This window comes from Boleophthalmus pectinirostris, unplaced genomic scaffold (assembly GCF_026225935.1).
Source record: "Boleophthalmus pectinirostris isolate CB_2022bp ecotype Guang Dong unplaced genomic scaffold, ASM2622593v1 HiC_scaffold_2, whole genome shotgun sequence".
In the NCBI taxonomy this organism is placed as follows: domain Eukaryota; kingdom Metazoa; phylum Chordata; class Actinopteri; order Gobiiformes; family Gobiidae; genus Boleophthalmus; species Boleophthalmus pectinirostris.
The window spans coordinates 4,927,858-4,946,575 of NW_026571152.1; the positions used below are offsets into that span (position 1 = coordinate 4,927,858).

Genomic DNA, 18,718 nt, shown 5'->3' on the forward strand with positions numbered 1-18,718 from the left:
CACCCTTTCAAAGCTTTCTAAAGACCATTTAACACAGAAAGTGCAAAACAACCAAAAACAACAGGCCTAAATAAAATAGACTTGTTAAGATAAGAATAGCCTAATGTAGTCTGGCGTATGGTAAGGACTTGTTAACAAAAAATGCACTTGAAATAATAATAATACAATTAATTAACTGTAATAAAACTTCTCTCAAAAGTTATTTTAGTCATTGATTTCCAATGGAATATCGTGTCTCCTCTCTGTGTGGCTGTTGCTGTGAGCCTCGGCATTTTGGTCTTTAAGTGTTCGTATTAACCTGCGACACAGGATCCTAGTTCGCTCTGAGGGAGCCGCTGTCCTGTCTGGTGTCGTGTCGGTGTCTTGTGGGATTTCAGAGGATTCCATTTTCTTCCCGGGGCGGGGCTAGGTGTGTCGATGGGGTATGGGTGTATGGCGGCTGCTGGGGTTTGAGCCAGTTCTTGTCGTTGTTTGCGCACTCGCCTGCATTTGACACATGTGGCTGCTGAGACCATAGACTGTAAGTTTGAGATGTATCCCACTCACTAGTGTTGATTTGGGATTGTGACTTGTTTTGTTACACAGCGATGAACTGTTTTGGTGCGGCGCTGGCTGGCGTTGCAGCTTCATGTTAAGTGCACTACACATCTGTTGTGTTAATAAACAAATAATCCGTCTATGCTGACATGTTCATTCAAGCGTCATTACGCTAAGAAAACGAGAGGAGTCAGTAGAGAGCGATAGAAGCCTTTTGATATTCAGTCTCTTTGGTAGAGCGAGAGAGAGATGAGGAAAATAAACAAGCATGCAAATAGAAATTATCGTGGCTGGAAAAGTTATCGAGCTTGTTAAAAGTTATCATGCAATTAATTGATTCATTAATTATCGTCAAGCCTAGCGATAACATCATTATTGAGATTGCTTGCAATTTTTGTGATATATTGTGCCTAATCCCAGTATTAAATCCTTTTTTTAAATTTCAGCTTGTGAGTGTAACTTGGAGGGCACACTGCGTCCCTCGTGTAACCCTGAGACCGGAGAGTGTAACTGCCGTGAGGGCGTGACTGGTATTTTCTGTGATGAGTGCGCTCCGGGTCACGATTCCAACTTTCCCGAGTGCAGAGAGTGTCATGCCTGCGCCAGACACTGGAGGCACTATGTCTCGGACGTGGAGAAAGCCGCGCAGACTATGAGGACCTTCATCCCTCATCCTCCAAATGAGCTCCGTCCTGGAGCTCCGAGGCACCAGCAGCAGCTGCGGAGCCTCTTTCTGGATCTGGACAATCTGAGGAGAAATCTAACACGACCAGCTACTCCTCGTGCCAGCAAGATGGAGGCGCTGTTTCAGAACATTTTGTGAGTAGAAATTCACCTCGACATCACACTGGGGGTTTGCTACATGTTGTGTATGGCAGAATGTTCAGCAGTTACCATGGTGACACAATGCACACATTTGCAAACCAAAGCCAAAAAGTTTTAAGAACATCTGAAAATTCAAGAAGATATCAAATGGATTTAAAGAGCACCTTTTCAGGAGCCTGTGGTCAGTGTGAGAGTCCATGGTCCTGTTTAGGAGTTTGATTCTGAAGTGAAAAACTGTTGGCTAATGTGTTGGCTTCTATTTAGAGAATACTTATGAATAAAGTGTGTTATTGATGAAATTGTTTATTATTTTTTGACATTTATTATGTATTAATGACTGGTCATGATCAGTCTATTCATAGTTCATAGTAAACCTTAATTAATACCTTTATGCAAATTTCTAACCCTGTTGCCTGTTTTGACATTTTTAAGGCTGTAAAAATAAAGTAGAGCACTTTTAACTGTTGTATGTTTCCCTTTAGGAAGCTCAAAAACAGCATAGACCCAAACTGCATCCTGCTGGACCCGACTCCTCTTTTGAACGCTGAGATCGACAACATCAACACCCAGTTCAAGAACCTGCTGTCCCACCTGCGCAACAAAGTCGAGAATCCAGACGACGAAGACGATGAAGACGCAGAGGGTAAGCTACAATCTGTTACAACTGATACTTTACAGTAACACCATACTGGGTGGTACTGCATGTATGTCTATAGTGGAATGTCCATCAGTTACCATGGTGACAGAATGCTTTAGCAAATACAGCTGGATAAGTTTCTAGATTGTCTGAAAACTCCCATGTGTTTGAATAACTTTAAACGGCACATTTTCAGGAGCCTGTGAGGGCTTTCAGGGTTGGATTTTCAACAAAAAGGTGAAAGTGACAGCATAGATCATCTCACCTGTTGTAGTTTTTGTGAAGTCTGTTCTTTCTGGGCAGGTTGTGTTAAAACAAAGGTAAGATTAATGTCTATCTTGAGGAACAGAATGTCAGAAAGAGCAGTGCCTTTAGTTAGCTTCACCTTCCAGGGAATGTTGATGACATCAGCTGCAAAGTATCAATGTGAGCTCTCTCAGTGGTACTTCTTTCATGAGAGTTCCAGGTGCTGTAACCTTTTCACTCTACAGAAGGCGCTCTTGCCCTACTCAGTAATAGGTTTGGTAACAGCTAAAAGAAGCCCTTTGGATTTTACAGGACTTATAATCACAGAGATCTTTGTTTAGAAATCACTGATGTAAAATGCATTAAATACTGTAGATTGTGCAACTGGAGAAAAATGAACACGGAAGAGGGGAGGGGCCATGGGGGGAGGGGAGGGGGTGCTCTGAGTGAAAGACAGAAAGAGAGAGGAAAGACAACTTTGTGAAATAATTATTTTAAAGAACAAATTATTAATTTCACAACCTTGTATGTTTTACAGCTTTTAAAGAGCAAAATCAAATGTATTATTCTGCAGAATGAAAAGCTTACAGCACCTGGTATTCCCAGGCGGTCTCCCATCCAAGTACTAACCAGGCCCGACCCTGCTTAGCTTCCGAGATCAGACGAGATCGGGCGTGTTCAGGGTGGTATGGCCGTAAGCGAAGGTCACACTGCAGGGTATTGTATTTATATCTACTTTATACCAGTTGTTTACCTCGTTGGACATTTGTACACCGGGCTGAGATCAGGGATGGGACTCGTGTGCTTTTTGAGGACAAACAGATAAGGATTTTTTGTCAACATTTATGATTAAACACAAGCTTTCAACAGTCTCATAAAGCTTGAACAAATCATTCAGTATGATTCAGGATTAGAAATTACGTATTTAAGACAATTAAGACAAAAGAGAAACGACATTTGGCAAATACATATTTTAAAGAATTGTGTGTCACAACCAGGCTACTTGAGTGTTTGAGGCTTTTAACAAGTAAAACGTAAAACAGTTTTTCTATCTGTAAGTCTTTGAATGAAGCTTGATTTGACTCCAGACATGCACATTAAGGTGTAAGATTCTGGAGATGGAATGTCACTCGCATGATTTCATGGAAATGGGAAGTTAAAACAATACTTGAGAACATTCCCCATGTATATATACGTTTTATGCCATAATGTGGAATATTATAAACAAAGGAAGACCAACACCAAAACTAAACCGAGAGGACAAAGTGTTTCTCCAAATATTCATTACGGTTTAAGTTCATGATCTGAATAAAGATCTGTGACTGTATATAACTGTAAAGTAGATATAAATACAATACCCTGCAGTGTGTCTGTCGTTTACGGCCATACCACCCTGAACACGCCCGATCTCGTCTGATCTCGGAAGCTAAGCAGGGTCGGGCCTGGTTAGTACTTGGATGGGAGACCGCCTGGGAATACCAGGTGCTGTAAGCTTTTTCTCTTTTGCAGAGGGCTGAGTAATACTTTTGATTTTACTCTTTAAAAGCTGCTCATGACACAATTGTTAAAAAGATGCATTTGCCCAAAGTGTTTTTTCTCTCGTGTTCCTCTCCAGTATGTTTGACTTAGAGCATGGTCTCTCCTCCTCCTCCTCCCCTCGCCTCACGTGGCCCCTCCCCCTCCTCCTCTTCTGACGACTACAAACCACTTCAGCACTTCACCACTGGGGGAGGTGTTGGTAAGGCTTCAAAAGCACACAGCCTACGCTTTACTCCAGTGAAGTGAGAAAGACCAGTTGATCATATGATTTAGAATTAGATCAGAAAAATATAAAGCCAGTGGATTTTTATACAAAGACAGCAAAGCCCCCTCTGCAAAGGAGAAAAGCTTACAGCACCTGGTATTCCCAGGCGGTCTCCCATCCAAGTACTAACCAGGCCCGACCCTGCTTAGCTTCCGAGATCAGACGAGATCGGGCGTGTTCAGGGTGGTATGGCCGTAAACGACAGATACACTGCAGGGTATTGTATTTATATCTACTTTATATCAGTTTTATACCAGTTTTATACCAGTTCGAACAGTGTTTCTCAAACTTTTTTTCTGGGGATCCATATTTTAAAAGTAACAAACCTTCGTGAGCCAAGTCAATAGAAGTTACTCATAAATCCCAAAATAAAGGTGGATTTGAGCATTATTGAACATCGATGAGGATATTTTATTGTTGACTGAGTGATCGTGTTTCTCTGAACAATTGGTATTCCTCAAGTTTGAAACAATGAAAAACAGTAATTGAACCAGCAATCAGAGGGATCTGTAAGTATCCTGAAGTGCACTGACCTTTGCTGATTTATCACCCTTCTTTTTGGACAACCAAACAAGCATTTCTCAACTTTAGCTGCAGGAACACTCGCTCAGGGCAGGCAGAGAGGATTCACTGACTCACTAGCTCTCTCTTGTGACTGTATATTGCAGACCCACATGCAGATAGTGACAAGGCGACCCAAAAATAATCTCTTGTGACCCACCTTTTGGGAAACAGCGAGTTACAACCTCATGTGTCCCTCTTTGGGCTCTCGTACACTGGGCTGAGATCAGGACTGGAACTTGTGTCTGTGCTATTTGAGGAGAAACAGATACACTTTTCTGTAAACTTTAAATTTAGAGGAGTGAATTTGCAGTTTAGTTTTAACTTTGCTATTTCTTAATACAGCACAGTTTAGCACTAAGACTTATTATTTTATCCATATTAATGTAATGCTATGTTTTATTGATGCTCGTGGGTAAATTCGTCCTGTGCCTTTTATCTGAGGACTTCTGAAGGATTTTGCTTATTGTGCTTGTTTGAAGTTTAATGATTGGGTTTATTCGTAGACTTGAATATAGATATAAACAGAGTATCCATCAGTGTGTCTGTCGCTTACGGCCATACCACCCTGAACACGCCCGATCTCGTCTGATCTCGGAAGCTAAGCAGGGTCGGGCCTGGTTAGTACTTGGATGGGAGACCGCCTGGGAATACCAGGTGCTGTAAGCTTTTTATCTCTCTTTTGCAGAAGAGGTTCTCCTGTTTTGTCCTTTTTGTATTATTAAATGGCTCTGTCATTTTCCTTTTTTTTGTACAAAATATAAATTGGTAAATGTTTTGGGAATTATAACTCATGACATACTGGTCTTTCCCAGTGTTTTTCAGCTTTCTTAACTTGTTCAGCTGGAGTCAAGTGTGGGCTGCTGCTGCTTCTTAAGCCTTTTTCCAACACATCTTCTAGAGCAGCTCTAAATGCCTGTTATAAAAGTGTCAAACTCAGTGAAGTGTGGGTTAGTAGCGGTCAGAAGTGGGAGGGGCCACAGAGGCGAGGGGCCGCAGAGGCAAGGGGCCGCAGAGGCAAGGGGCCGCAGAGGCGAGGGCCATGCTCTGAGTGAGACAGAGTTGAACGGGAGACACGACCTTTGACAAATAAAAAGCCCCAATGCAAGTATTTTAAAGACTAAACGTCACACTACCAGGCTACCTGAGTGTTGAACAGCTTTTAAGGAGTCAAATAAAACATATTAAACTGTCCTCTGCAGAATGAAAAGCTTACAGCACCTGGTATTCCCAGGCGGTCTCCCATCCAAGTACTAACCAGGCCCGACCCTGCTTAGCTTCCGAGATCAGACGAGATCGGGCGTGTTCAGGGTGGTATGGCCGTAAGCGAAGGTCACACTGCAGGGTATTGTATTTATATCTACTTTATACCAATTATTTACCTCGTTGGACATTTGTACACCGGGCTGAGATCAGGGATGGGACTCGTGTGCTTTTTGAGGACAAACAGATAAGGATTTCTTGTCAACATTTATGATTAACCGCAAGCTTTCAACAGTCTCATAAAGCTTGAACAAATCATTCAGAAGGATTCAGGATTAGAAATTACTTCATTAAGACAATTAAGACAGACTGGAGAGGAACAGGAGAGAGAAACGACATTTGGCACGTACATATTTTAAAGAATTGTGTGTCACAACCAGGCTACTTGAGTGTTTGAGGCTTTTAACAAGTAAAAGGTAAAACAGTTTTTCTATCTGTAAGTCTTTGAATGAAGCTTGATTTGACTCCACACATGCACATTAAGGTGTAAGATTCTGGAGATGGAATGTCACTCTCATGATTTCATGGAAATGGGAAGTTAAAACAATACTTGAGAACATTCTCCATGGATATACACGTTTTATGGCATCATGTGGAATATTATAAACAAAGGAAGACCAACACCAGAACTAAACCGAGAGGACAAAGTGTTTCTCCAAATATTCATTACGGTTTAAGTTCATGATCTGAATAAAGATCTGTGACCGTATATAACTGTAAAGTAGATATAAATACAATACCCTGCAGTGTGTCTGTCGCTTACGGCCATACCACCCTGAACACGCCCGATCTCGTCTGATCTCGGAAGCTAAGCAGGGTCGGGCCTGGTTAGTACTTGGATGGGAGACCGCCTGGGAATACCAGGTGCTGTAAGCTTTTCATCTCTCTTTTGCAGAAGAGGTTCTCCTGTTTTGTCCTTTTTGTATTATTAAATGGCTCTGTCATTTTCCTTTTTTTTGCACAAAATATAAATTGGTAAATGTTTTGGGAATTATAACTCATATGACATACTGCTCTTTCCCAGTGTTTTTCAGCTTTCTTAACTTGTTCAGCTGGAGTCAAGTGTGGGCTGCTGCTGCTTCTTAAGCCTTTTTCCAACACATCTTCTAGAGCAGCTCTAAATGCCTGTTATAAAAGTGTCAAACTCAGTGAAGTGGTGAAGTGTGGGTTAGTAGCGGTCAGAAGCAGAAGTGGGAGGGGCCACAGAGGGAGGGGCCACAGAGGGAGGGGCCACAGAGGCGAGGGGCCGCAGAGGGGAGGGCCATGCTCTGAGTGAGACAGAGTTGAACGGGAGACACGACCTTTGACAAATAAAAAGCCCCAATGCAAGTATTTTAAAGACTAAACGTCACACTACCAGGCTACCTGAGTGTTGAACAGCTTTTAAGGAGTCAAATAAAACATATTAAACTGTCCTCTGCAGAATGAAAAGCTTACAGCACCTGGTATTCCCAGGCGGTCTCCCATCCAAGTACTAACCAGGCCCGACCCTGCTTAGCTTCCGAGATCAGACGAGATCGGGCGTGTTCAGGGTGGTATGGCCGTAAGCGAAGGTCACACTGCAGGGTATTGTATTTATGTCTACTTTATACCAATTATTTACCTCGTTGGACATTTGTACACCGGGCTGAGATCAGGGATGGGACTCGTGTGCTTTTTGAGGACAAACAGATAAGGATTTCTTGTCAACATTTATGATTAACCGCAAGCTTTCAACAGTCTCATAAAGCTTGAACAAATCATTCAGAAGGATTCAGGATTAGAAATTACTTCATTAAGACAATTAAGACAGACTGGAGAGGAACAGGAGAGAGAAACGACATTTGGCACGTACATATTTTAAAGAATTGTGTGTCACAACCAGGCTACTTGAGTGTTTGAGGCTTTTAACAAGTAAAAGGTAAAACAGTTTTTCTATCTGTAAGTCTTTGAATGAAGCTTGATTTGACTCCACACATGCACATTAAGGTGTAAGATTCTGGAGATGGAATGTCACTCTCATGATTTCATGGAAATGGGAAGTTAAAACAATACTTGAGAACATTCTCCATGGATATACACGTTTTATGGCATCATGTGGAATATTATAAACAAAGGAAGACCAACACCAGAACTAAACCGAGAGGACAAAGTGTTTCTCCAAATATTCATTACGGTTTAAGTTCATGATCTGAATAAAGATCTGTGACCGTATATAACTGTAAAAGTAGATATAAATACAATACCCTGCAGTGTGTCTGTCGCTTACGGCCATACCACCCTGAACACGCCCGATCTCGTCTGATCTCGGAAGCTAAGCAGGGTCGGGCCTGGTTAGTACTTGGATGGGAGACCGCCTGGGAATACCAGGTGCTGTAAGCTTTTTGTCTTTTGCAGAGGGCTGAGTAATACTTTTGATTTTACTCTTTAAAAGCTGTTCATGACACAATTGTTAAAAAGATGCATTTGCCCAAAGTGTTTTTTCTCTCGTGTTCCTCTCCAGTATGTTTGACTTAGAGCATGGTCTCTCCTCCTCCTCCTCCCCTCGCCTCACGTGGCCCCTCCCCCTCCTCCTCTTCTGACGACTACAAACCTCTTCAGCACTTCACCACTGGGGGAGGTGTTGGTAAGGCTTCAAAAGCACGCAGCCTACGCTTTACTCCAGTGAAGTGAGAAAGACCAGTTGATCATATGATTTAGAATTAGATCAGAAAAATATAAAGCCAGTGGATTTTTATACAAAGACAGCAAAGCCCCCTCTGCAAAGGAGAAAAGCTTACAGCACCTGGTATTCCCAGGCGGTCTCCCATCCAAGTACTAACCAGGCCCGACCCTGCTTAGCTTCCGAGATCAGACGAGATCGGGCGTGTTCAGGGTGGTATGGCCGTAAGCGACAGACACACTGCAGGGTATTGTATTTATATCTACTTTATATCAGTTTTATACCAGTTCGAACAGTGTTTCTCAAACTTTTTTTCTGGGGATCCATATTTTAAAAGTAACAAACCTTCGTGAGCCAAGTCAATAGAAGTTACTCATAAATCCCCAAATAAAGGTGGATTTGAGCATTATTGAACATCGATGAGGATATTTTATTGTTGACTGAGTGATCGTGTTTCTCTGAACAATTAGTATTCCTCAAGTTTGAAAACAATGAAAAACAGTAATTGAACCAGCAATCAGAGGGATCTGTAAGTATCCTGAAGTGCACTGACCTTTGCTGATTTATCATCCCTTCTTTTTGGACAACCAAACAAGCATTTCTCAACTTTAGCTGCAGGAACACTCGCTCAGGGCAGGCAGAGAGGATTCACTGACTCACTAGCTCTCTCTTGTGACTGTATATTGCAGACCCACATGCAGATAGTGACAAGGCGACCCAAAAATAATCTCTTGTGACCCACCTTTTGGGAAACAGCGAGTTACAACCTCATGTGTCCCTCTTTGGGCTCTCATACACTGGGCTGAGATCAGGACTGGAACTTGTGTCTGTGCTATTTGAGGAGAAACAGATACACTTTTCTGTAAACTTTAAATTTAGAGGAGTGAATTTGCAGTTTAGTTTTAACTTTGCTATTTCTTAATACAGCACAGTTTAGCACTAAGACTTATTATTTTATCCATATTAATGTAATGCTATGTTTTATTGATGCTCGTGGGTAAATTCGTCCTGTGCCTTTTATCTGAGGACTTCTGAAGGATTTTGCTTATTGTGCTTGTTTGAAGTTTAATGATTGGGTTTATTCGTAGACTTGAATATAGATATAAACAGAGTATCCATCAGTGTGTCTGTCGCTTACGGCCATACCACCCTGAACACGCCCGATCTCGTCTGATCTCGGAAGCTAAGCAGGGTCGGGCCTGGTTAGTACTTGGATGGGAGACCGCCTGGGAATACCAGGTGCTGTAAGCTTTTTATCTCTCTTTTGCAGAAGAGGTTCTCCTGTTTTGTCCTTTTTGTATTATTAAATGGCTCTGTCATTTTCCTTTTTTTTTGTACAAAATATAAATTGGTAAATGTTTTGGGAATTATAACTCATGACATACTGCTCTTTCCCAGTGTTTTTCAGCTTTCTTAACTTGTTCAGCTGGAGTCAAGTGTGGGCTGCTGCTGCTTCTTAAGCCTTTTTCCAACACATCTTCTAGAGCAGCTCTAAATGCCTGTTTATAAAAGTGTCAAACTCAGTGAAGTGGTGAAGTGTGGGTTAGTAGCGGTCAGAAGTGGGAGGGGCCACAGAGGCGAGGGGCCACAGAGGCAAGGGGCCGCAGAGGCGAGGGCCATGCTCTGAGTGAGACAGAGTTGAACGGGAGACACGACCTTTGACAAATAAAAAGCCCCAATGCAAGTATTTTAAAGACTAAACGTCACACTACCAGGCTACCTGAGTGTTGAACAGCTTTTAAGGAGTCAAATAAAACATATTAAACTGTCCTCTGCAGAATGAAAAGCTTACAGCACCTGGTATTCCCAGGCGGTCTCCCATCCAAGTACTAACCAGGCCCGACCCTGCTTAGCTTCCGAGATCAGACGAGATCGGGCGTGTTCAGGGTGGTATGGCCGTAAGCGAAGGTCACACTGCAGGGTATTGTATTTATATCTACTTTATACCAATTATTTACCTCGTTGGACATTTGTACACCGGGCTGAGATCAGGGATGGGACTCGTGTGCTTTTTGAGGACAAACAGATAAGGATTTCTTGTCAACATTTATGATTAACCGCAAGCTTTCAACAGTCTCATAAAGCTTGAACAAATCATTCAGAATGATTCAGGATTAGAAATTACTTCATTAAGACAATTAAGACAGACTGGAGAGGAACAGGAGAGAGAAACGACATTTGGCACGTACATATTTTAAAGAATTGTGTGTCACAACCAGGCTACTTGAGTGTTTGAGGCTTTTAACAAGTAAAAGGTAAAACAGTTTTTCTATCTGTAAGTCTTTGAATGAAGCTTGATTTGACTCCACACATGCACATTAAGGTGTAAGATTCTGGAGATGGAATGTCACTCGCATGATTTCATGGAAATGGGAAGTTAAAACAATACTTGAGAACATTCTCCATGGATATATACGTTTTATGGCATCATGTGGAATATTATAAACAAAGGAAGACCAACACCAGAACTAAACCGAGAGGACAAAGTGTTTCTCCAAATATTCATTACGGTTTAAGTTCATGATCTGAATAAAGATCTGTGACCGTATATAACTGTAAAGTAGATATAAATACAATACCCTGCAGTGTGTCTGTCGCTTACGGCCATACCACCCTGAACACGCCCGATCTCGTCTGATCTCGGAAGCTAAGCAGGGTCGGGCCTGGTTAGTACTTGGATGGGAGACCGCCTGGGAATACCAGGTGCTGTAAGCTTTTTCTCTTTTGCAGAGGGCTGAGTAATACTTTAGATTTTACTCTTTAAAAGCTGCTCATGACACAATTGTTAAAAAGATGCATTTGCCCAAAGTGTTTTTTCTCTCGTGTTCCTCTCCAGTATGTTTGACTTAGAGCATGGTCTCTCCTCCTCCTCCTCCCCTCGCCTCACGTGGCCCCTCCCCCTCCTCCTCTTCTGACGACTACAAACCACTTCAGCACTTCACCACTGGGGGAGGTGTTGGTAAGGCTTCAAAAGCACGCAGCCTACGCTTTACTCCAGTGAAGTGAGAAAGACCAGTTGATCATATGATTTAGAATTAGATCAGAAAAATATAAAGCCAGTGGATTTTTATACAAAGACAGCAAAGCCCCCTCTGCAAAGGAGAAAAGCTTACAGCACCTGGTATTCCCAGGCGGTCTCCCATCCAAGTACTAACCAGGCCCGACCCTGCTTAGCTTCCGAGATCAGACGAGATCGGGCGTGTTCAGGGTGGTATGGCCGTAAGCGACAGACACACTGCAGGGTATTGTATTTATATCTACTTTATATCAGTTTTATACCAGTTCGAACAGTGTTTCTCAAACTTTTTTTCTGGGGATCCATATTTTAAAAGTAACAAACCTTCGTGAGCCAAGTCAATAGAAGTTACTCATAAATCCCAAAATAAAGGTGGATTTGAGCATAATTGAACATCGATGAGGATATTTTATTGTTGACTGAGTGATCGTGTTTCTCTGAACAATTAGTATTCCTCAAGTTTGAAACAATGAAAAACAGTAATTGAACCAGCAATCAGAGGGATCTGTAAGTATCCTGAAGTGCACTGACCTTTGCTGATTTATCACCCTTCTTTTTGGACAACCAAACAAGCATTTCTCAACTTTAGCTGCAGGAACACTCGCTCAGGGCAGGCAGAGAGGATTCACTGACTCACTAGCTCTCTCTTGTGACTGTATATTGCAGACCCACATGCAGATAGTGACAAGGCGACCCAAAAATAATCTCTTGTGACCCACCTGAGGGTCACGACCCAGTCTTTGGGAAACAGCGAGTTACAACCTCATGTGTCCCTCTTTGGGCACTCGTACACTGGGCTGAGATCAGGACTGGAACTTGTGTCTGTGCTATTTGAGGAGAAACAGATACACTTTTCTGTAAACTTTAAATTTAGAGGAGTGAATTTGCAGTTTAGTTCTAACTTTGCAATTTCTTAGTACAGCACAGTTTAGCACTAAGACTTATTATTTTATTCATATTAATGTAATGCTATGTTTTATTGATTATTGATTATTACTGAGGGCTTCTGAAGGATTTTGCTTATTGTGCTTGTTTGAAGTTTAATGATCGGGTTTATTCGAAGACTTGAATATAGATATAAACAGAGTATCCATCAGTGTGTCTGTCGCTTACGGCCATACCACCCTGAACACGCCCGATCTCGTTTGATCTCGGAAGCTAAGCAGGGTCGGGCCTGGTTAGTACTTGGATGGGAGACCGCCTGGGAATACCAGGTGCTGTAAGCTTTTTATCTCTCTTTTGCAGAAGAGGTTCTCCTGTTTTGTCCTTTTTGTATTATTAAATGGCTCTGTCATTTTTCCTTTTTTTTTGTACAAAATATAAATTGGTAAATGTTTTGGGAATTATAACTCATATGACATACTGGTCTTTCCCAGTGTTTTTCAGCTTTCTTAACTTGTTCAGCTGGAGTCAAGTGTGGGCTGCTGCTGCTTCTTAAGCCTTTTTCCAACACATCTTCTAGAGCAGCTCTAAATGCCTGTTATAAAAGTGTCAAACTCAGTGAAGTGGTGAAGTGTGGGTTAGTAGCGGTCAGAAGCAGAAGTGGGAGGGGCCACAGGGGGAGGGGCCACAGAGACGAGGGGCCGCAGAGGCGAGGGCCATGCTCTGAGTGAGACAGAGTTGAACGGGAGACACGACCTTTGACAAATAAAAAGCCCCAATGCAAGTATTTTAAAGACTAAACGTCACACTACCAGGCTACCTGAGTGTTGAACAGCTTTTAAGGAGTCAAATAAAACATATTAAACTGTCCTCTGCAGAATGAAAAGCTTACAGCACCTGGTATTCCCAGGCGGTCTCCCATCCAAGTACTAACCAGGCCCGACCCTGCTTAGCTTCCGAGATCAGACGAGATCGGGCGTGTTCAGGGTGGTATGGCCGTAAGCGAAGGTCACACTGCAGGGTATTGTATTTATATCTACTTTATACCAATTATTTACCTCGTTGGACATTTGTACACCGGGCTGAGATCAGGGATGGGACTCGTGTGCTTTTTGAGGACAAACAGATAAGGATTTCTTGTCAACATTTATGATTAACCGCAAGCTTTCAACAGTCTCATAAAGCTTGAACAAATCATTCAGAATGATTCAGGATTAGAAATTACTTCATTAAGACAATTAAGACAGACTGGAGAGGAACAGGAGAGAGAAACGACATTTGGCACGTACATATTTTAAAGAATTGTGTGTCACAACCAGGCTACTTGAGTGTTTGAGGCTTTTAACAAGTAAAAGGTAAAACAGTTTTTCTATCTGTAAGTCTTTGAATGAAGCTTGATTTGACTCCACACATGCACATTAAGGTGTAAGATTCTGGAGATGGAATGTCACTCGCATGATTTCATGGAAATGGGAAGTTAAAACAATACTTGAGAACATTCTCCATGGATATACACGTTTTATGGCATCATGTGGAATATTATAAACAAAGGAAGACCAACACCAGAACTAAACCGAGAGGACAAAGTGTTTCTCCAAATATTCATTACGGTTTAAGTTCTGATCTGAATAAAGATCTGTGACCGTATATAACTGTAAAGTAGATATAAATACAATACCCTGCAGTGTGTCTGTCGCTTACGGCCATACCACCCTGAACACGCCCGATCTCGTCTGATCTCGGAAGCTAAGCAGGGTCGGGCCTGGTTAGTACTTGGATGGGAGACCGCCTGGGAATACCAGGTGCTGTAAGCTTTTCATCTCTCTTTTGCAGAAGAGGTTCTCCTGTTTTGTCCTTTTTGTATTATTAAATGGCTCTGTCATTTTCCTTTTTTTTTGTACAAAATATAAATTGGTAAATGTTTTGGGAATTATAACTCATATGACATACTGCTCTTTCCCAGTGTTTTTCAGCTTTCTTAACTTGTTCAGCTGGAGTCAAGTGTGGGCTGCTGCTGCTTCTTAAGCCTTTTTCCAACACATCTTGTAGAGCAGCTCTAAATGCCTGTTATAAAAGTGTCAAACTCAGTGAAGTGGTGAAGTGTGGGTTAGTAGCGGTCAGAAGCAGAAGTGGGAGGGGCCACAGAGGGAGGGGCCACAGAGGGAGGGGCCACAGAGGCGAGGGGCCGCAGAGGGGAGGGCCATGCTCTGAGTGAGACAGAGTTGAACGGGAGACACACGACCTTTGACAAATAAAAAGCCCCAATGCAAGTATTTTAAAGACTAAACGTCACACTACCAGGCTACCTGAGTGTTGAACAGCTTTTAAGGAGTCAAATAAAACATATTAAACTGTCCTCTGCAGAATGAAAAGCTTACAGCACCTGGTATTCCCAGGCGGTCTCCCATCCAAGTACTAACCAGGCCCGACCCTGCTTAGCTTCCGAGATCAGACGAGATCGGGCGTGTTCAGGGTGGTATGGCCGTAAGCGAAGGTCACACTGCAGGGTATTGTATTTATATCTACTTTATACCAATTATTTACCTCGTTGGACATTTGTACACCGGGCTGAGATCAGGGATGGGACTCGTGTGCTTTTTGAGGACAAACAGATAAGGATTTCTTGTCAACATTTATGATTAAACCGCAAGCTTTCAACAGTCTCATAAAGCTTGAACAAATCATTCAGAATGATTCAGGATTAGAAATTACTTCATTAAGACAATTAAGACAGACTGGAGAGGAACAGGAGAGAGAAACGACATTTGGCACGTACATATTTTAAAGAATTGTGTGTCACAACCAGGCTACTTGAGTGTTTGAGGCTTTTAACAAGTAAAAGGTAAAACAGTTTTTCTATCTGTAAGTCTTTGAATGAAGCTTGATTTGACTCCACACATGCACATTAAGGTGTAAGATTCTGGAGATGGAATGTCACTCGCATGATTTCATGGAAATGGGAAGTTAAAACAATACTTGAGAACATTCTCCATGGATATACACGTTTTATGGCATCATGTGGAATATTATAACAAAGGAAGACCAACACCAGAACTAAACCGAGAGAGGACAAAGTGTTTTCTCAAATATTCATTACGGTTTAAGTTCTGATCTGAATAAAGATCTGTGACCGTATATAACTGTAAAGTAGATATAAATACAATACCCTGCAGTGTGTCTGTCGCTTACGGCCATACCACCCTGAACACGCCCGATCTCGTCTGATCTCGGAAGCTAAGCAGGGTCGGGCCTGGTTAGTACTTGGATGGGAGACCGCCTGGGAATACCAGGTGCTGTAAGCTTTTTGTCTTTTGCAGAGGGCTGAGTAATACTTTTGATTTTACTCTTTAAAAGCTGCTCATGACACAATTGTTAAAAAGATGCATTTGCCAAAGTGTTTTTTCTCTCGTGTTCCTCTCCAGTATGTTTGACTTAGAGCATGGTCTCTCCTCCTCCTCCTCCCCTCGCCTCACGTGGCCCCTCCCCCTCCTCCTCTTCTGACGACTACAAACCTCTTCAGCACTTCACCACTGGGGGAGGTGTTGGTAAGGCTTCAAAAGCACGCAGCCTACGCTTTACTCCAGTGAAGTGAGAAAAGACCAGTTGATCATATGATTTAGAATTAGATCAGAAAAAATATAAAGCCAGTGGATTTTTATACAAAGACAGCAAAGCCCCCTCTGCAAAGGAGAAAAGCTTACAGCACCTGGTATTCCCAGGCGGTCTCCCATCCAAGTACTAACCAGGCCCGACCCTGCTTAGCTTCCGAGATCAGACGAGATCGGGCGTGTTCAGGGTGGTATGGCCGTAAGCGACAGACACACTGCAGGGTATTGTATTTATATCTACTTTATATCAGTTTTATACCAGTTCGAACAGTGTTTCTCAAACTTTTTTTCTGGGGATCCATATTTTAAAAGTAACAAACCTTCGTGAGCCAAGTCAATAGAAGTTACTCATAAATCCCCAAATAAAGGTGGATTTGAGCATTATTGAACATCGATGAGGATATTTTATTGTTGACTGAGTGATCGTGTTTCTCTGAACAATTAGTATTCCTCAAGTTTGAAACAATGAAAAACAGTAATTGAACCAGCAATCAGAGGGATCTGTAAGTATCCTGAAGTGCACTGACCTTTGCTGATTTATCACCCTTCTTTTTGGACAACCAAACAAGCATTTCTCAACTTTAGCTGCAGGCACACTCGCTCAGGGCAGGCAGAGAGGATTCACTGACTCACTAGCTCTCTCTTGTGACTGTATATTGCAGACCCACATGCAGATAGTGACAAGGCGACCCAAAAATAATCTCTTGTGACCCACCTTTTGGGAAACAGCGAGTTACAACCTCATGTGTCCCTCTTTGGGCTCTCATACACTGGGCTGAGATCAGGACTGGAACTTGTGTCTGTGCTATTTGAGGAGAAACAGATACACTTTTCTGTAAACTTTAAATTTAGAGGAGTGAATTTGCAGTTTAGTTCTAACTTTGCAATTTCTTAGTACAGCACAGTTTAGCACTAAGACTTATTATTTTATTCATATTAATGTAATGCTATGTTTTATTGATGCTCGTGGGTAAATTCGTCCTGTGCCTTTTATCTGAGGACTTCTGAAGGATTTTGCTTATTGTGCTTGTTTGAAGTTTAATGATTGGGTTTATTCGTAGACTTGAATATAGATATAAACAGAGTATCCATCAGTGTGTCTGTCGCTTACGGCCATACCACCCTGAACACGCCCGATCTCGTCTGATCTCGGAAGCTAAGCAGGGTCGGGCCTGGTTAGTACTTGGATGGGAGACCGCCTGGGAATACCAGGTGCTGTAAGCTTTTTATCTCTCTTTTGCAGAAGAGGTTCTCCTGTTTTGTCCTTTTTGTATTATTAAATGGCTCTGTCATTTTCCTTTTTTTTGTACAAAATATAAATTGGTAAATGTTTTGGGAATTATAACTCATATGACATACTGCTCTTTCCCAGTGTTTTTCAGCTTTCTTAACTTGTTCAGCTGGAGTCAAGTGTGGGCTGCTGCTGCTTCTTAAGCCTTTTTCCAACACATCTTCTAGAGCAGCTCTAAATGCCTGTTATAAAAGTGTCAAACTCAGTGAAGTGGTGAAGTGTGGGTTAGTAGCGGTCAGAAGCAGAAGTGGGAGGGGCCACAGAGGCGAGGGGCCGCAGAGGCAAGGGGCCGCAGAGGCGAGGGCCATGCTCTGAGTGAGACAGAGTTGAACGGGAGACACGACCTTTGACAAATAAAAAGCCCCAATGCAAGTATTTTAAAGACTAAACGTCACACTACCAGGCTACCTGAGTGTTGAAACAGCTTTTAAGGAGTCAAATAAAACATATTAAACTGTCCTCTGCAGAATGAAAAGCTTACAGCACCTGGTATTCCCAGGCGGTCTCCCATCCAAGTACTAAACCAGGCCCGACCCTGCTTAGCTTCCGAGATCAGACGAGATCGGGCGTGTTCAGGGTGGTAATGGCCGTAAGCGAAGGTCACACTGCAGGGTATTGTATTTTATATCTACTTTATACCAATTATTTACCTCGTTGGACATTTGTACACCGGGCTGAGATCAGGGATGGGACTCGTGTGCTTTTTGAGGACAAACAGATAAGGATTTCTTGTCAACATTTATGATTAACCGCAAGCTTTCAAACAGTCTCATAAAGCTTGAACAAATCATTCAGAATGATTCAGGATTAGAAATTACTTCATTAAGACAATTAAGACAGACTGGAGAGGAAACAGGAGAGAGAAACGACATTTGGCACGTACATATTTTAAAGAATTGTGTGTCACAACCAGGCTACTTGAGTGTTTGAGGCTTTTAACAAGTAAAAGGTAAAACAGTTTTTCTATCTGTAAGTCTTTGAATGAAGCTTGATTTGACTCCACACATGCACATTAAGGTGTAAGATTCTGGAGATGGAATGTCACTCTCATGATTTCATGGAAATGGGAAGTTTAAAACAATACTTGAGAACATTCTCCATGATATACACGTTTTATGGCATCATGTGGAATATTATAAACAAAGGAAGACCAACACCAGAACTAAACCGAGAGGACAAAGTGTTTCTCCAAATATTCATTACGGTTTAAAGTTCTGATCTGAATAAAGATCTGTGACCGTATATAAACTGTAAAGTAATATAAATACAATACCCTGCAGTGTGTCTGTCGCTTACGGCCATACCACCCTGAACACGCCCGACTCTCGTCTGATCTGGAAGCTAAGCAGGTCGGGCCTGGTTAGTATTGGATGGGATAGCTGGAATACCAGGTGCTGTAAGCTTTTT

The 18,718-nt window shown here is 42.2% G+C and overlaps 1 protein-coding gene and 21 non-coding genes across 22 annotated transcripts in view; 11 read left to right on the forward strand and 11 right to left on the reverse strand.

Moving 5' to 3' along the window:
- lamb4 (laminin, beta 4) overlaps window positions 1–18,718 on the forward strand; it is a 66,263-nt gene that overhangs the window by 37,546 nt on the left and 9,999 nt on the right. Inside the window, exons 27-28 of the mRNA XM_055155370.1 lie at window positions 984–1,356; window positions 1,845–2,005. Coding sequence (XP_055011345.1) covers window positions 984–1,356; window positions 1,845–2,005 — 534 coding nt within the window. The remainder of the gene's footprint in view (window positions 1–983; window positions 1,357–1,844; window positions 2,006–18,718) is intronic.
- On the reverse strand, window positions 2,827–2,945 carry LOC129409600 (5S ribosomal RNA). Its single transcript, XR_008632456.1, has one exon. It is a non-coding gene; the product is annotated as a 5S ribosomal RNA (ribosomal RNA).
- LOC129409640 (5S ribosomal RNA) lies at window positions 3,621–3,739 on the forward strand. Its single transcript, XR_008632496.1, has one exon. It is a non-coding gene; the product is annotated as a 5S ribosomal RNA (ribosomal RNA).
- On the reverse strand, window positions 4,131–4,249 carry LOC129409641 (5S ribosomal RNA). Its single transcript, XR_008632497.1, has one exon. It is a non-coding gene; the product is annotated as a 5S ribosomal RNA (ribosomal RNA).
- LOC129409601 (5S ribosomal RNA) lies at window positions 5,161–5,279 on the forward strand. The gene has a single exon (XR_008632457.1). It is a non-coding gene; the product is annotated as a 5S ribosomal RNA (ribosomal RNA).
- LOC129409602 (5S ribosomal RNA) lies at window positions 5,820–5,938 on the reverse strand. The gene has a single exon (XR_008632458.1). It is a non-coding gene; the product is annotated as a 5S ribosomal RNA (ribosomal RNA).
- On the forward strand, window positions 6,631–6,749 carry LOC129409603 (5S ribosomal RNA). The gene has a single exon (XR_008632459.1). It is a non-coding gene; the product is annotated as a 5S ribosomal RNA (ribosomal RNA).
- LOC129409604 (5S ribosomal RNA) lies at window positions 7,304–7,422 on the reverse strand. The gene has a single exon (XR_008632460.1). It is a non-coding gene; the product is annotated as a 5S ribosomal RNA (ribosomal RNA).
- On the forward strand, window positions 8,116–8,234 carry LOC129409605 (5S ribosomal RNA). Its single transcript, XR_008632461.1, has one exon. It is a non-coding gene; the product is annotated as a 5S ribosomal RNA (ribosomal RNA).
- Window positions 8,626–8,744, reverse strand: LOC129409607 (5S ribosomal RNA). The gene has a single exon (XR_008632463.1). It is a non-coding gene; the product is annotated as a 5S ribosomal RNA (ribosomal RNA).
- On the forward strand, window positions 9,647–9,765 carry LOC129409608 (5S ribosomal RNA). Its single transcript, XR_008632464.1, has one exon. It is a non-coding gene; the product is annotated as a 5S ribosomal RNA (ribosomal RNA).
- Window positions 10,300–10,418, reverse strand: LOC129409609 (5S ribosomal RNA). The gene has a single exon (XR_008632465.1). It is a non-coding gene; the product is annotated as a 5S ribosomal RNA (ribosomal RNA).
- On the forward strand, window positions 11,111–11,229 carry LOC129409610 (5S ribosomal RNA). The gene has a single exon (XR_008632466.1). It is a non-coding gene; the product is annotated as a 5S ribosomal RNA (ribosomal RNA).
- LOC129409611 (5S ribosomal RNA) lies at window positions 11,621–11,739 on the reverse strand. The gene has a single exon (XR_008632467.1). It is a non-coding gene; the product is annotated as a 5S ribosomal RNA (ribosomal RNA).
- Window positions 12,638–12,756, forward strand: LOC129409637 (5S ribosomal RNA). Its single transcript, XR_008632493.1, has one exon. It is a non-coding gene; the product is annotated as a 5S ribosomal RNA (ribosomal RNA).
- Window positions 13,298–13,416, reverse strand: LOC129409612 (5S ribosomal RNA). Its single transcript, XR_008632468.1, has one exon. It is a non-coding gene; the product is annotated as a 5S ribosomal RNA (ribosomal RNA).
- Window positions 14,108–14,226, forward strand: LOC129409613 (5S ribosomal RNA). Its single transcript, XR_008632469.1, has one exon. It is a non-coding gene; the product is annotated as a 5S ribosomal RNA (ribosomal RNA).
- LOC129409614 (5S ribosomal RNA) lies at window positions 14,784–14,902 on the reverse strand. The gene has a single exon (XR_008632470.1). It is a non-coding gene; the product is annotated as a 5S ribosomal RNA (ribosomal RNA).
- Window positions 15,596–15,714, forward strand: LOC129409615 (5S ribosomal RNA). The gene has a single exon (XR_008632471.1). It is a non-coding gene; the product is annotated as a 5S ribosomal RNA (ribosomal RNA).
- LOC129409616 (5S ribosomal RNA) lies at window positions 16,107–16,225 on the reverse strand. Its single transcript, XR_008632472.1, has one exon. It is a non-coding gene; the product is annotated as a 5S ribosomal RNA (ribosomal RNA).
- LOC129409618 (5S ribosomal RNA) lies at window positions 17,126–17,244 on the forward strand. The gene has a single exon (XR_008632474.1). It is a non-coding gene; the product is annotated as a 5S ribosomal RNA (ribosomal RNA).
- On the reverse strand, window positions 17,786–17,906 carry LOC129409645 (5S ribosomal RNA). Its single transcript, XR_008632501.1, has one exon. It is a non-coding gene; the product is annotated as a 5S ribosomal RNA (ribosomal RNA).